Below are 17,816 nucleotides of genomic sequence, written 5' to 3'. Positions count from 1 at the left end.
ATTGGTTTTAACCCTTCTGAAATTGTGATAATGTTCCCCTTTAAAGATCTATGGCTAGATTGAAAAGCTTAACGGGCCGCGTGTGTTCCCCTTAATTTGCCCAGATCTGCCCTAAAGGGAAACCTTTTTAAATGATAGTCAGATCCATTCTGAAGATGCCTAAGTGATTTTTAAGATTTTTTTTTTTTAAAGCTTTTTTTAGTGTTCCTTAGGATGACAATTTCATACTGCATGATTATGAAACATTATTACCTTAAAGTATGATTCACATTCAGAATTTTCCATTCTTCTATATATGATAGTTGGAGTTGCAGACAACTTCATTGCTGCTAAATAGCAGTTTTCCCTAATGTCACAGAAGATACAGGATTTGCTTTAACATTTAATCCAGGGGTGTCCAAAGTGCGGCCCGGGGGCCATTTGTGGCCCGCAGCTAATCGTTTACCGGCCCGCCACACATTCTGCAAAAATTGCAAAATTGATAGTATTGCAAAAATAAAAAAAAAATAAAAACATTATAAAAAGCTGCCATGCAGACAGTTTTTTTTCCACACATTCTGCAAAAATTGCAAAATTGATAGTATTGCAAAAATAAAAAATAAAATACATTTTTTTTTCCTTTTGTCCTTATTTTCTTTTTTTCCATTGCTCCAAAAAAAAAGGACAAAAAAATCTGTTATAATGAATTATTACTTAAAAATGATCACTTAAAAATGTTTTATGTGGAAAAAAATATTGCATATGTTGTGGGGTTGCCACATAAAAACATCAAAGTTTTGACAAAAGAGCATAAAACAAACAAAATAATAGTTCAAACTTCAAATCGACAGATGTATCGGAAGTTGATAATGAAATTTAAGTGTTAAAAGTAAAAAAAAAAAAAACTAATAAAAATGCATCACTTTATGAGCGGGGAATTTTTCGGATCTCAAATATATTTAGTAGGATTTTATTGAACTTTTCACTGTGATTACTGAAAAATATTAAATAATTAAAATCAATGGTGTCCTGCATTTTTGATCTTTGAAGGATTCAATAAAGTACTATCCATCTATCTATCTATCTATCTATCTATCTATCTATCTATCTATCTATCTATCTATCTATCTATCTATCTATCTATCTATCTATCTATCTATCTATCTATCTATCTATCTATCTATCTATCTATCTATCTATCTATCTATCTATCTATCTATCCATCTATCTATCTATCTAAAAAATATTGCATATGTTGTGGGGTTGCCACATAACATCAAAGTTTTGACAAAAGAGCATAAAACAAATAAAATAATAGTTCAAACTTAAAATCGACAGATATATCGGAAGTTGATCTTGAAATTTAAGTGTAGAAAGTTAAAAAAAACTAATAAAAATGCATCACTTTATGAGCGGGGAACCTTTCGATCTCAAATATATTTAGTAGGATTTTATTGAACTTTTCACTGTGATTACTCAAAATTATTAAATAATTAAAATCAATGGTGTCCTGCATTTTTTATCTTTGAAGGATTCAATAAAGTACTATCTATCGATCTATCCATCTAAAAAATATTGCATATGTTGTGGGGTTGCCACATAAAAACATCAAAGTTTTGACAAAAGAGCATAAAACAAACAAAATAATAGTTCAAACTTCAAATCCACAGATATATCGGAAGTTGATCTTGAAATTTAAGTGTTAAAAGTTTTAAAAAAAACTAATAAAAATGCATCACTTTATGAGTGGGGAACCTTTCGGATCTCAAATATATTTAGTAGGATTTTATTGAACTTTTCACTGTGATTACTCAAAAATATTAAGTAATTAAAATCAATGGTGTCCTGCATTTTTGATCTTTCAATAAAGTACTATCTATCTATCCATCTATCTATCCATCTATCTATCCATCTATCTATCCATCTATCCATCTATCCATCTATCCATCTATCTATCTATCTATCTATCTATCTATCTATCATCCATCCATCCATCCATCCATCTCAATACTTCATATTTCAGTTTTACTATAAAAAAAAACAAAGTTGTCTTTGCCAGAAAAGGCATAAAACCTTATTTGTTTTACTTTATATCAACATCAAGTTGATACAGAGATTTACTGTAAGCATTAAATTAAAAAAAATAATAATAATTTGACTTATTTTTATTATTTTAGTGACTGAGACCCAGTCCCCAGGATCCCTAAGGATTAAAAAAAAAAAATCCATATATTTTGTTATGGTTTGAAAATGAAAAATATCAAAATGGCCCCCCCGCAGAAATGTCCTATAAGAGGACAGCTTTAGTGCTGTATTCCGATGATCATGTCATATTTAATTTGAACTTTTATATTTTTTTTTTGATGGTCCTCAGTAGTCCCGAACAAATGTGTGTGTCTTATGCAAAATGATTTAAATTTGGTCCCCATGAACCAAATTAACTCTTTTTCCCCCAGGGTCCCCAGTAAGTCTGATCAGCACATTACTTCATCATTCCAGAGATTTAAAGACGTGTATGAGCTAACTGGGCAGTGGACATTTTACCTTATTTTATTTATGCCTCCACAAGCTGTAGAAAGAGAGGTCCCCACAAGTCACGAACAACAACTTGGTGTGTGTATGTGTGTGTGTGTGCAGCAATAACTGACTTTTCTCCTCTTCTGCCTCCTATTCCAGGGTCTTATCGGGCCTCAAGGTCCAATCGGTCCTCCGGGAGAAAAAGTAAGTATAATAAGGCAGAATTTTTCGACTGCCGCTCCACATCTTTTCCTCCCCAACAGTTTGAAGCGCTTGTCCAGATGTGCTGCCGTGCGGACGCTCCAACACCGCACTCGTGTGACGGTGGCAGCGTTGTGCAGATTTTGTTGTGTTTGTGTTGTGTAGTTACTTGTGCAATCAGTTGATTTAGACTCAATATTAGACTCAGATTTTATTGTTATTCCAATTTGAACATGCAGTACAGATAAGAACATTTTGTTGCATCAGCTCATCAGGATTAAAAGAGCAATAAGGTGCAGATATAAATAAATAGATGACTGTACAGATAAATATATTGCACTTTTGCATATGCATCCACGTTTATGGATGTATGTTATATTGTCTTTATATTATAGCGAGTTAATCCATTTTGGGGGGAATTAAGGGGATTAGGATTTGGATGGCAAATCAGAAAATGAGCAAAAAGGTCTAAAAAATGTTTCCACCAAGAAAAGTGCACTTGTTATTAGTGAGAATGTACTTATTTTAAGGTATTTTTGGGTTCATTGAGGTTAGCTAATTCGGGACCGATGTCCCTTAGGGACAGAGGACCCTGTTGAATATCTAAGTTTTCATTATTATTATTATTCTTTATTATTATACCGCCGCCTCTTTTGAACTGTAATTTGACCCCCTTATCCATCCATCCATCCATCTAGTCCTTCACTCTGACTTTCCTCATCCACGAATCTGTCATTCTCGCTCAAATTAATGGGGGAATTTTGGTTTTCTCGGTCTGAATCGCTCTCGCTGCTGGTGGCCATGATTGTAAACAATGTTGAGATGTGAGGAGCTCCACAACCCGTGACGTTTATGCGCACATCGTCTGCTACTTCCGGTATAGGCAAGGCTTTTTTATTAGCGTCCATGTTCTCTACTAAATCCTTTCAGCAAAAATATGGCAATATCGCGAAATGATCAAGTATGACACATAGAATGGACCTGCTATTCCCGTTTAAAATAAGAAAATCTCATTTCAGTAGGCCTTTATTCCATCCGTCTTCTTCCGCTTATCCGAGGTCGGGTCGCGGGGGCAGCAGCCTAAGCAGGGAAGCCCAGACTTCCCTCTCCCCAGCCACTTCGTCTAGCTCTTCCCGGGGGATCCCCAGGCGTTCCCAGGCCAGCCGGGAGACATAGTCTTCCCAACATGTCCTGGGTCTTTCCCGTGGCCTCCTACCGGTTGGATGTGCCCTAAACACCTCCCTAGGGAGGCGTTCGGGTGGCATCCTGACCAGATGCCCGAACCACCTCATCTGGTTCCTCTCCATGTGGAGGACTTTACTTTGAGTTCCTCCCGGATGGCAGAGCTTCTCACCCTATCTCTAAGGGAGAGACCTGGAAACTCATTTTGGCCGCTTGTACCCGTGATCTTATCCTTTCGGTCATGACCCAAAGCTCATGACCACAGGTGAGGATGGGAACGTAGATCGACCGGTAAATTGACCCCCTCAACATGCTTCAAAATCAGGACTGGCAAAAATTGCGATCTAATCAAAAAACCACACCCCAAAACTCATAATAGCGCTCTAGCGCCCCCTTTAGGAAAAAAACACGGACAAAACTGTCTGTAACTTCCAGTAGGAATGTCGTAGAAACATGAAACAAAAACCACTGCGTAGGTCTCAGTTTGACCTATATTCCATCCAGTGAGACCCCCCGGCTAAAATCAACAGGAAGTTTGCTATTCCCAGTTCAATACAAAAGTTGGCTAAAAAAATGTTGCTTTTTTTTTTCAAACATTAACTCCTCTGAGGCCGTTTGTCGTTTCGGCTTCAAATAAGCAGTTTTAATGTTTTTAATTTAGTAAACAGAGCATTGGTACGGTCATGATAATCCGCCTAATTTACAATTCCAATCGCTTTCTTTTGAAGTAAGAACATAGAGTTGAAGTTTTATTAGTAATTCTTACCCCAGATTTCAACACAATTAAGATATGGGAGTTCGAAAGAATTATATTGTCATGACTAGGACTATGGTGAGGTTTGTTTTCCCATGGTGCACCGGACATGGTGTGAAGGTAATGCCATCTTTTAATATTAAAACAAAGGGTATAAACAAAAGGCGCTCTCAGAGGAGGTACAAAACTTGGCTATGAGACAAAACTATTACCACAATGTAAACTATGGACATAAAACAAAACTTGTAAACTATGGCATGAATAACAAAACTTACGGGGAACGAGAAAAGAGCATGGATCATCAGCATGGAGCAAGGGTGCGTAGAGGGTGATGTCGCCAGGCTGACTGCCTGGCAACTACAGGCTTAAATGGGTGCAGTGATGACAGGTGCGTGAGTCGTGAACACATAACAGGTGAAAACTGATGGGATGGCATGGTGACAAAACAAACAAGAGTGCCCATGTCGCCAGGCTGACTGCCTGGCAACAACAGGCTTAAATAGGTGCAGTGATGACAGGTGCGTGAGTCCAGACAAATCAGGTGCGTGAGTCGTGAACACATAACAGGTGAAAACTGATGGGATGGCATAGTGACAAAACAAACAAGAGTGCCCATGTCGCCAGGCTGACTGCCTGGCAACTACAGGCTTAAATGGCTGCAGTGATGACAGGTGCGTGAGTCCAGACAAATCAGGTGCGTGACTCGTGAACACATAACAGGTGAAAACTGATGGGATGGCATAGTGACAAAACAAACAAGAGTGCCCATGTCGCCAGGCTGACTGCCTGGCAACTACAGGCTTAAATAGGTGCAGTGATGACAGGTGTTCGAGTCCAGACAAATCAGGTGTGTGAGTCGTGAACACATAACAGGTGAAAACTGATGGGATGGCATAGTGACAAAACAAACAAGAGTGCCCATGTCGCCAGGCTGACTGCCTGGCAACTACAGGCTTAAATAGGTGCAGTGATGACAGGTGCGTGAGTCCAGACAAATCAGGTGCATGACTCGTGAACACATAACAGGTGAAAACTGATGGGATGGCATAGTGACAAAACAAACAAGAGTGCCCATGTTGCCAGGCTGACTGCCTGGCAAATACAGGCTTAAATAGGTGCAGTGATGACAGGTGTTCGAGTCCAGACAAATCAGGTGCGTGAGTTGTGAACACATAACAGGTGAAAACTGATGGGATGGCATAGTGACAAAACAAACAAGAGTGCCCATGTCGCCAGGCTGACTGCCTGGCAACTACAGGCTTAAATAGGTGCAGTGATGACAGGTGCGTGAGTCCAGACAGATCAGGTGCGTGAGTCGTGAACACATAACAGGTGAAAACTGATGGGATGGCATGGTTACAAAACAAACAAGAGTGCCCAATGAATCCAAAACAAAACAGAACGTGACCACAATAATGACATATATAACATGTTACGAGTCTTTTGATATACAGAGTTTTTAATTTGCCATCTTTGTCTTGAGTATATTTACGTACAGTTTCCAATTTATTTGATCAAATATATATATTCCCAGACATTTCTAAAGCCCCAACTTTCTCTTCCATGTAGGGACCTCAAGGTAAACAAGGGTTGGCCGGACTTGGGGGTGCTGACGGGCCTCCTGTAAGTTTCAAATCCTCCTCAAAATGTCCAAAATGTCCATAAAAAAATACTCAAACCTAACAATGTGTTTGCTAATAGGGTCACCCAGGTAAAGAGGGTCCCGCAGGCGAGAAAGGAGCAAGCGTAAGTGTCCGAAAAACTGCCAACAGTACACAACGGACATTTGTTTTTTGACTTCTACCAAAAGCAAGATTCGTTGTTCTCGGTGTTAATTCGTGGAATTTTGTTGGTAAAGAAATAAAAATGAGTGACTCAGTATTTAATTTCCAAAAAGAACATGTCACGATGTATTTTAAAAAGTTAGGTGAACTAGAAATGTCTGTTTGTTTGGTTAAATGTTGTATTTAGAAGGTATGTATGTTTGATCTATTTACAAAAAAAAGTGCATGTGTGTAAGTACATATTTTTGTATTATTTGTTAAAGGGCCAATTATATGTAAATGCTGAATGACTATTTCTTTTTGTATTACAAAATTATTAGAAAAGGTAACTTAATTGAATGTAAAAAAATGTTATGTTGGGCATATAAGCTTTTTTGCTTCTGTCTGTTTCAGTCATTTTTGAATCGTGATCCATGTTTGAATATGTTTTTTGTTCGACTGAAAATAAACTGAACTGAACTTCCAATCTCCAGCAATTGATAGAAAATAATTGTTTAAATAATCTGTACTTTGTCACTTATTACTAGGCAGTAATCATACTTAGAACGGATTGGGAGAACTGGCAGTGAAGCAAAGGAGTGCAAAAACAGAACTATAAGGATTTATTGTTAGGTTATGCATAATAACAAAGTGTTATTATGTATAACCTGCTTAACTTGTCCCTATAAATCTCTTTCTTCCCCATTTATATTGTTCCAAACTTGACGATCCACCGTGGAGTTCTTGGAAATCAATGGAAATATATCAAACAAACATTCCCCCCGTGCTTTGATAACCGATCATTTTGTCTTCTTTAGGGTTTTCCCGGACCTATGGGCTCCATCGGCTACCCCGGTCCTCGTGGCGTCAAAGTGAGAACCGACCCTGCTGCCAACGCACTAAGTCCCCACATTGGCTTCACGTTTTTTTTTTTGCCATTTTGTCCAGGGAGCAGAAGGAATCCGTGGTCTGAAAGGTGGCAAGGGAGAAAAGGTAAACATTCAGAAACACATCAGTGGAGACCACCACTAACCATAACAACCACTCTACCAAAATATAATGATCATATATTTCTTTCACAACGTTAACCACATTTGAAGACTGATATCCTTTACAAAAACTTGAATTCACTCTCTAAATAAAACTGGCCACTTTGCGGAGAATATAGCTTAAGGGTTTGTTTTCCTACACGTAATATAAGGGTTTGCGTTATGATTGATGGTTTGATATTCCTCGACATTCTTGTCCGGTGTCTTGTTTCAGAAAGTTCTCAGAAACGGGAGAGAACATTTCCACAATTTCGCCTACCGTATTTCCTTGAATTGCCGACAGGGCGCTAATTAATTTAAACCTATTCTCACTCCTGCGCTTACCAAAGGTTTGCGTTAAAATCAATCAATCAATCAATCAATGTTTATTTATATAGGCCCAAATCACAAATGTCTCAAAGGACTGCACAAATCATTACGACTACAACATCCTCGGAAAAACCCACAAAAGGGCAAGGAAAACTCACACCCAGTGGGATGCCAGTGACAATGCTGACTATGAGAAACCTTGGAGAAGACCTCAGATGTGGGCAACCCCCCCCCCCCCCCCCTCTAGGTGACCGAAAGCAATGGATGTCGAGCGGGTCTAGCATGATACTGTGAAAGTTCAATCCATAGTGGCTCCAACACAGCCGCGAGAGTTCAGTTCAAAGCGGATCCAAGACAGCAGCCAGAGTCCCGTCCACAGGAAACCATCCCAAGCGGAGGCGGATCAGCAACCGATACACAGGCGAGCGGTCCATTCTGGGTCCCGACGAGCGGTCCATCCTGGGTCTCGACTCTGGACAGCTAGTACTTCATCCATGGGGGGGACATAGGAGAAAAAAGAAAAGAAGCGGCAGATCAACTGGTCTAAAAAGGAGGTCTATTTAAAGGCTAGAGTATACAGATGAGTTTTAAGGTGAGACTTAAAGTAAGCATGCACTAATTATTTTAAAACCTCTTCTGACTCCGGCACTTACCAAAGGCATGCAGTAAAAAAAAATTGTGTGAGGTAAGCTTGGACCTTAAATCCTACTGAATAGCTCTTAATCTTCTTCCCTTTATGCGATTTAAAATTACCGGTATTGAAATCAGCCTCCTCCATTTTGAAAATGATGACAGGGAAAATGTCACGAGTTTGACCAGGCGGTAATACTCAGCATGCGCTATTTTTTTTTTTTTGGCGAAGGCAGTAATTCAAGGCAGGCCCTGCGGCAATTCAAGGAAACACGGTAATTTCATAGAAACCGTAACAATAATTAAACATGAAACAGATTATTTTTTATGTTCGGCTTAAATTTTTAGCACCCAATGATTACATTTAATCTCCCTTTAAACCAGACTTTTTTTTTTACATTAATTAACATAGAATGTTCCTGGAATTGTGAAGACTCAAGTCTTTCTCTTGAATTCAAAACAAAATTGCACTCTGATTTTCAACCACTAGATGTCAGTAGAGTAACATAGATATAAAATTCTCCTCCTGGGGCGATTTTTTTGTTTTTCTCCATATGGCCACCAGAGGTCACTGTCGATCAGCACTGATTTATCCAGTGTTTTATTGATTGATTGAAGCTTTTATTAGTAGATTGCACAGTACAGTACTTATTCCGTACAATTGACGACTAAATGGTAACACACAAATAAGTTTTTCAACTTATTTAAATCGGGGGTCCACGTTAATCAATTCATTCATTCATTAGTGGTCATGATTCACTAACTACAGCCTACAATTGTCATATTGATTCATTGATTGACTCTGCGTCCTAACTTAGGGAGAAGATGGATTTCCAGGCTTCAAAGGTGACATGGGCCTCAAGGGCGACAAGGTAAACCATCACGGTTTTTTGCAGCAGGACGACAAATGTAACTATATTTAAATATATTTGTTCAAATCCAGGGTGAAGGTGGCGTACTTGGACCTCGGGGAGAAGACGGACCTGAGGGCCCCAAGGGAACATCAGGGCCTAACGGAGAATCTGGTCCCATGGGAACAGCTGGAGAGAAGGTAGGCCATTTATCACAGATGCACAGTAGGTTGTTATATTCAAGCTGATACTGATAAATTCTTGCTTCTCAAGGCCGATACTGATAATTAGTTTTGTAAATATCGATTTAAGTGTAGTTTTTGCACACAGTCTTAATAAAGGTGGGTGTGACAGTCGCTTGCTGTCGTGTGGGTTCCCAGGACCATCAAGGAAGGACATTTTGCTCTTGAGCAGGTTTGATTCTGGTTTATTTTTCAATAAACAAGCTTTAGTGTGGGCCTGACGGAGAATCTGGTCCCATGGGAGCAGCTGGAGAGAAGGTAGGCCATTTATCACAGATGCACAGTAGGTTGTTATTTTCAAGCTGATACTGATAAATTCTTGCTTCTCAAGGCTGATACTGAAAATCAATTAGTTTTGTAAATATCGATATAAGTGTAGTTTTTGCACACCTGCGTGTAAGCAACAGTCTTAATAAAGGTGGGTGTGACAGTCGCTTGCTGTCGTGTGGGTTCCCAGGACCATCAAGGAAGGACAATTTGTTCTTGAGCAGGTTTGACTCTGGTTTATTTTTCAATAAACAAGCTTTAGTGTGGGCTTAATGGAGAATCTGGTCCCATGGGAACAGCTGGAGAGAAGGTAGGCCATTTATCACGGATGCACAGTAGGTTGTTATTTTCAAGCTGATACTGATAAATTCTTGCTTCTCAAGGCCGATACTGATGATTAATTAGTTTTGTAAATATTGATTTAAGTGTAGTTTGTGCATACCTGCGGGTAAGCAACAGTCTTAATAAAGGTGGGTGTGACAGTCACTCTCTGTCGTGTGGGTTCCCAGGACCATCAAGGAAGGACATTTTGCTCTTGAGCAGGTTTGACTCTGGTTTATTTTTCAATAGACAAGCTTTAGTGTGGGCCTAACGGAGAATCTGGTCTCATGGGAACAGCTGGAGAGAAGGTAGGCCATTTATCACAGATGCACAGTAGGTTGTTATTTTCAAGCTGATACTGATAAATTCTTGCTTCTCAACGCCGATACTGATAATTAATTAGTTTTGTAAATATCGATTTAAGTGTAGTTTTTGCAAACAGTCTTAATAAAGGTGGGCGTGACAGTCGCTTGCTGTCGTGTGGGTTCCCAGGACCATCAAGGAAGGACATTTTGCTCTTGAGCAGGTTTGATTCTGGTTTATTTTTCAATAAACAAGCTTTAGTGTGGGCCTAACGGAGAATCTGGTCCCATGGGAACAGCTGGAGAGAAGGTAGACCATTTATCACAGATGCACAGTAGCTTGTTATATTCAAGCTGATACTGATAAATTCTTGCTTCTCAAGGCCGATACTGATAATGAATTAGTTATGTAAATATCGATTTAAGTGTAGTTTTTGCACACCTGCGGGTAAGCAAGAGTCTTCATAAAGGTGGGTTTGACAGTCGCTTGCTGTCGTATGGGTTCCCAGGACCATCAAGGAAGGACATTTTGCTCTTGAGCAGGTTTGACTCTGGTTTATTTTTCAATAGAAAAGCTTTAGTGTGGGCCTAACGGAGAATCTGGTCCCATGGGAACAGCTGGAGAGAAGGTAGGCCATTTATCACAGATGCACAGTACGTTGTTATTTTCAAGCTGATACTGATAAATTCTTGCTTCTCAAGGCCGATACTGATAATTAATTAGTTTTGTAAATATCAATTTAAGTGTAATTTGTGCACACCTGCGGGTAAGCAAGAGTCTTAAAGGTGGGCGTGACAGTCGCTTGCTGTCGTGTGGGTTCCCAGGACCATCAAGGAAGGACATTTTGCTCTTGAGCAGGTTTGACTCTGGTTTATTTTTCAATAAACAAGCTTTAGTGTGGGCCTAACGGAGAATCTGGTCCCATGGGAACAGCTGGAGAGAAGGTAGGCCATTTATCACAGATGCACAGTAGGTTGTTATTTCCAAGCTGATACTGATAAATTCTTGCTTCTCAAGTCCGATACTGATAATTAATTAGTTTTGTAAATATCTATTTAAGTGTAGTTTGTGCACACCTGCGGGTAAGCAAGAGTCTTAATAAAGGTGGGCGTGACAGTCGCTTGCTGTCGTGTGGGTTCCCAGGACCATCAAGGAAGGACATTTTGCTCTTGAGCAGGTTTGACTCTGGTTTATTTTTCAATACACAAGCTTTAGTGTGGGCCTAACGGAGAATCTGGTCCCATGGGAACAGCTGGTCTGTATAAATAACACTTAAATAAAGCATTTCTCGCTGACATTCCCTGCACAACACCGATAAATGACTCGACATTTATAGACACACAAAACATTTACGTTTAAAAATCAGTGGCACTCACAGTATTCTTTGACAGCAACAAAAAAAAGTCTATACTGCTTTAGCAATTTTTTTTGTAAGTCTGCACCCTCTGACTGTCTTTTTTAATCATGTTATGTTTTACTGTTGTTATAGGGAAAACTTGGAGTGCCTGGATTGCCCGGATACCCCGGAAGACTAGGTCCCAAAGTAAGTCCAAAATATACTAGAATTGATTACACCGGAAGCTGAAAAGGTCCGAGTCATCTTGAGGTGCAGTAGATATCCAGACCTTGGTCAAGAGAATTAATGATGATGACAGCAAATTAACACATGTTGTCTTGAATGGGTCAAGAAACATTTTTTTGTTTTTGTTATTATTTTACAACGACATAATCAATCAATCAATCAATGTTTATTTATATAGAACCAAATCACAAATGTCTCAAAGGACTGCACAAATCATTACGACTACGACATCCTCGGAAGAACCCACAAAAGGGCAAGGAAAACTCACACCCAGTGGGACGCCAGTGACAATGCTGACTATGAGAAACCATGGAGAGGACCTCAGATGTGGGCAGCCCCCCCCCCCCCCCCCCCCGTCTAGGTGACCGAAAGCAATGGATGTCGAGCGGGTCTAACATGATACTGTGAAAGTTCAATCCATAGTGGCTCCAACACAGCCGCTAAAGTTCAGTTCAAGCGAGAGTCCCGTCCACAGGAAACCATCTCAAGCGGAGGCGGATAAGCAGCGTAGAGATGTCCGCAACCGATACACAGGCGAGCGGTCCATCCTGGGTCTCGACTCTGGACAGCCAGTACTTCATCCATGGTCATCGGACCAGACCCCCTCCACGAGGGAGGGGGGGACATAGGAGAAAGAAAAGAAGCGGCAGATCAACTGGTCTAAAAAGGAGGTCTATTTAAAGGCTAGAGTATACAGATGAGTTTTAAATGCTTCTACTGAGGTAGCATCTCGAACTTTTACCGGGAGGGCATTCCAGAGTACGGAAAACGCTCTATAGCCCGCAGACTTTTTTTGGGCTCTAGGAATCACTAATAAGCCAGAGTCTTTTGAACGCAGATTTCTCAAACTACTGTTGAGTACCTGTGTACTGTTTTTTTTTTTTTATTATTTTTATAATTCCGACCACTCTCCTTTGATGTGTTCTCTGTGTTTGCCTTGCAGGGCTCCAATGGCTTCCCAGGTTTCCAAGGCTCCAACGGCGAAAAAGGCACAAGGGTGAGAAGCAAACATGGATTAAGTATTTTGTGTATAATGGACTCCTTTTTTGTAGCAAGAGACTGAACTTTTCCCTGGAGCAAAATTTAGAACAGAAGAGAAAAAAATGTAATCAAAATCTGATATGATGCCATTTGAGACTTAAGTGCTTGATTATGTTCAATGGGATTTTGCCTGTTCAATTTAAATGGCTTTCAAACCCTCCCGGATTTTCTGGGAGTTCCCACGATATAAACAGCGTGTCTGCCCAATGACGTTATAACTATAGAATGATCGAGTCCGAGTTCTTGCTTTCTTGTGTGGGTTTATTGTTAGGCAGTTTCATCAACGTCCTCCCAGCGCGGTAACAACACACAACAACAGCAGTCAAGTTTTCGTCTACCGTAGTAATAATAATAATAATAATGGATTAGATTTATATCGCGCGTTTCGATTGTTCGATACTCAAAGCGCTCACAGAGAAGTGGGAACCCATCATTCGTTCACGCCTGGTGGTGGTAAGCTACATCAGTAGTCACAGCTGCCCTGGGGTGGACTGACGGAAGCGTGGCTGCCAGTTTGCGCCTACGTCCCCTCCGACTATCGCCAATCATTCATTCACCAGTGTGAGCGGCACCGGGGGCAAGTGTGAAGTGTCCTGCCCAAGGACACAACGGCAGCGATTTGGATGTTAATAGGTGGGAAGCGAACCTGCGACCCTCAGGTTTCTGGCACAGCCGCTCTACCCACTATGCCATGCCGACCCTAAAGCAGTTTGTCTGCCGTAAACAGCAATGTTGTGACACTATTAAACAGGACAGTACTGGCATCGACTGTACATGCATATGGTTAGAAAAATAGTGACAGAGAATACAACGAGGATGGACAATTCAACCCTTAACTCAACAATGAGAAGATATGCGTTATGTGTGTGTATATGTGTAAATAAATGAACACTGAAATTCAAGTATTTTATATATATATATATATATATGAAATATTTGACTTGGTGAATTGTAGCTGTGTGTGGCGCAGTGGGAGAGTGGCCGTGCGCAACCCAAGGGTCCCTGGTTCAATCCCCACCTAGTACCAACCTCGTCACGTCCGTTGTGTCCTGAGCAAGACACTTCACCCTTGTTCCTGATGGGTGCTGGTTAGCGCCTTGCATGGCAGCTCCCTCCATCAGTGTTTGAATGGGTAAATGTGGAAGTAGTGTCAAAGCGTTTTGAGTACCTTGAAGGTAAAAAAGCGCTATACAAGTACAACCCATTTTTCATTTATTTATGTGGGTTTATTGTTAGGCAGTTTCATCAGCGCGGTAACAACACACAACAGCGGTCACGTTTTCGTCTACCGTAAAGCAGTTTGTCTGCCGTAAACAGCAATGCTGTGACACTGTTAAACAGGACAATACTGCCATCGACTGGACATGCATATGGTTAGAAAAATAGTGACAGAGAATACAACATTGATGGACAACTCAACCCTTAACTCGGCGAAGCGAAGTGGTAGAGTGGCCGTGCGCAACCCAAGGGTCACTGGTTCAATCCCCACCTAGTACCAACCTCGTCACGTCCGGTGTGTCCTGAGCAAGACACTCCACCCTTGCTCCTGATGGGTGCTGGTTAGCGCCTTGCATGGCAGCTCCCTCCATCAGTGTTTGAATGGGTAAATGTGGAAGTAGTGTCAAAGTGCTTAGAGTCCCTTGAAGGTCCAAAAGCGCTATACAAGTACAACCCATTTTTCATTTATTTATGTGGGTTTATTGTTAGGCAGTTTCATCAGCGCGGTAACAACACACAACAACAGCAGTCACGTTTCCGTCTACCGTAAAGCAGTTTGTCTACCGTAAACAGCAATGTTGTGACACTATTAAACAGGACAATACTGCCATCGACTGTACATGCATATGGTTAGAAAAATAGTGACAGAGAATACAACAAGGATGGACAATTCAACCCTTAACTCAACAATGAGAAGATGTGTGTTATGTGTTAAAATAAAATTATTTTATTTATATTTATAAATATACATATAATAAAATAAATATATATACAGATAGCTAGAATTCACTGAATGTCAAGCATTTTGCAAGTATGGTCTTTTTAAAAATGCACGTGTTTAGTTGTGTTCAGTGCTAAAATATTTGGCTTCTTGGCTCTCTCAAAAAAACCAACGTTCCACTCTTTTGACTTCTGTCAGTGTGAGCCGAAAGAAGCTTTCTGGTGAACACAGTGAACAACTATAATAGTCACATGTTTTTTTTTTTTTAAAGTGACACACACATTAATGTATCGAGGCGACACTTTGTCACTCTTTGTGTTTATTAATGTATCAATTTTCTTTGTATTCTTTGACCCATCACTATGTATTTTTACGTATTTTTCTCCAGTCACTCTGCCACTACTTCTGTAAAGTCATTTAAAAAAAACTACTCGCACTTAAAACCACAAAAAAAAAAAATCATTTTTTTGTCGTTTTTCCTTCCTTTTCTCTCTCAGGGAATCGCTGGCAAATCCGGACCTCGGGGACAACGCGGGCCGACGGTAAGGCAATTTTCGCTCGTCTGAAGCTCTATCATTGCAAAAAGTCAGTGTTCAAAAAATAAGAAAAATATATATAAAAAATGAGGGGTATTTTATTTGAACTAAACAAAATATCAGCCAATAGAACAAGAAAATTCAGCTTGTCAAGACTTTCCAAAACAAGTCAAATGAGCTAAACTCAATGAACCCAAAAACACCTTAAAATAAGTATATTCTCACTAATAACAAGTGCAATAATTGCTCAATATGTTGAAAAATATTCTTAAATGAAGTGCCATTATCTTGACATAATTATCTGCGCCTCGCATTACATTTCTTGAAACCAGCAAACTTATACTAAAAACTAATTTATTGTTTTTAATGGAAAGGCAACTCTCGGGTTCTCCCCGCAGCTCAGGCAAATCATATGGTCTAAAAATGCATTTTTCTATCGACAACACGACATCATCGCGCAGAGTGCATGCTCTTTCAGTCAATTATTGGCCCCAATTTTTTGTTTTTAAATGTAATTTTGAATTTATCTGAATGTGCATGAACTATTTCTGTTCAAAATTGTTAATTGTCAAATATTAACTGTCAGTTTACTGTACTGGACGTACTTTCTATTGTTTCATTGAAAATAAAACAGCAGTCCATTTGGCAGTCATCTGTTTTAATTATGAGACACAATTGTGTTAAAGTCATGATTTTTTTTTTAAGCTTGAAATAAGAAATTATTACTTTAAAAGAGTAATTTTATACTTGTGGGTGTTGTTGACACAGCTTTGCAACAGTTGATATTCTAGTTTTAAGCCTGTTTTATTCAATATAGGTCATCAAATCTCAGCAACAAGCTGTAATATCTTACCGAGATCATTTAGAACCAAAAACCCTTAAAATAAGTAAAAAACTCTACAGAAAATAAGCAAAAATCGCCCTTATTTGAGATATTTAATCCTACTTAGATTTCAGTTTCTGCAGTGAAGACATTTTTTCCTTGTATTTTTGGGACAAATGCTGCAGCTGAGTAGTTCTAAAAGTCTTAAATAAACATTACACCTGGTTTTTGTTTCCTGATGTTGAAATGTTACCAATGTCTGGACAATAAGCTGATTATGTGCACATTGTGTCCAGGGTCCACGTGGCGGACGGGGTGCCAGAGGACCGACTGGAAAACCAGGAGCAAAGGTGAACTAATCAATCAATCAATGTTTATTTATGTTTAGCCCTAAATCATGACTGTCTCAAAGGGCTGCACAAGCCACAACGACATCCTCGGTTCAGAGCCCACATCAGGGCAAGGGAAAAACTCAACCCGGTGGGATGACAATGAGAAACCTTGGAGAGGACCTAGTATGACTGGTGCAATGGACATCGAGTGGGTCGAGCATGATATTGTGAAAGTCCAGTCCATAGTGGATCTAACATAATAGTGTGAGAGTCCAGTCCATAGTGGATCTAACATAATAGTGTGAGAGTCCAGTCCATAGTGGATCAAACATAATAGTGTGAGAGTCCAGTCCATAGTGGATCTAACATAATGGTGAGAGTCCAGTCCATAGTGGATCAAACATAATAGTGTGAGAGTCCAGTCCATAGTGGATCTAACATAATAGTGGGAGTCCAGTCCAGAGTGGATCAAACATAATAGTGTGAGAGTCCAGTCCATAGTGGATCTAACATAATAGTGTGAGAGTCCAGTCCTTCGTGGGTCTAACATAATAGTGTGAGAGTCCAGTCCATAGTGGATCTAACATAATAGTGTGAGAGTCCAGTCTAGAGTGGATCTAACGTAATAGTGTGAGAGTCCAGTCCATAGTGGATCTAACATAATAGTGTGAGAGTCCAGTCCTTCGTGGGTCTAACATAATAGTGTGAGAGTCCAGTCCATAGTGGATCTAACATAATAGTGTGAGAGTCCAGTCTAGAGTGGATCTAACGTAATAGTGTGAGAGTCCAGTCCATAGTGGATCTAGCATAATAGTGTGAGAGTCCAGTCCATAGTGGATCTAAAATAATAGAGTGAAAGTCCAGTCAATAGTGGATCCAATATAATAGTGAGAGAGTCCAGTCCATAGTGGATCTAGTAAAAGTGTGAGAGTCTATTCAATAGTATATCTAACATAATAGTGAGAGTCCAGTCCATAGTGGATCTAACATACTAGTGTGAGAGTCCAGTCCATAGTGAATCTAACATAATAGTGAGAGTCCAGTCCATCGTGGTTCTAGCGTAATAGTGTGAGAGTCCAGTCCATAGTGGATCTAACATTATAGTGTAAGAGTCCAGTCCATTTTAGATATAGCATAATACTGTGAGAGTCCAGTCCATATTGGATCCAACATAATACTGTGAGAGTCCAGTCCA

The 17,816-nt window shown here is 39.9% G+C and overlaps 1 protein-coding gene across 1 annotated transcript in view; it reads left to right on the top strand.

Moving 5' to 3' along the window:
* The window catches only part of LOC133568030 (collagen alpha-1(XI) chain-like), a 100,500-nt gene that overhangs the window by 22,537 nt on the left and 60,147 nt on the right, over window positions 1-17,816 (top strand). Inside the window, 11 exon segments of the mRNA XM_061919723.1 lie at window positions 2,656-2,700; window positions 6,203-6,256; window positions 6,335-6,379; window positions 7,215-7,268; window positions 7,345-7,389; window positions 9,203-9,256; window positions 9,328-9,435; window positions 11,858-11,911; window positions 12,894-12,947; window positions 15,428-15,472; window positions 16,586-16,639. Coding sequence (XP_061775707.1) covers window positions 2,656-2,700; window positions 6,203-6,256; window positions 6,335-6,379; window positions 7,215-7,268; window positions 7,345-7,389; window positions 9,203-9,256; window positions 9,328-9,435; window positions 11,858-11,911; window positions 12,894-12,947; window positions 15,428-15,472; window positions 16,586-16,639 — 612 coding nt within the window.

This window comes from Nerophis ophidion, linkage group LG14, assembly GCF_033978795.1.
Source record: "Nerophis ophidion isolate RoL-2023_Sa linkage group LG14, RoL_Noph_v1.0, whole genome shotgun sequence".
NCBI classification, from domain to species: domain Eukaryota; kingdom Metazoa; phylum Chordata; class Actinopteri; order Syngnathiformes; family Syngnathidae; genus Nerophis; species Nerophis ophidion.
The sequence above is the reverse complement of the archived record's forward strand: the minus strand, read 5'-3'. Positions and strand labels throughout refer to the sequence as shown.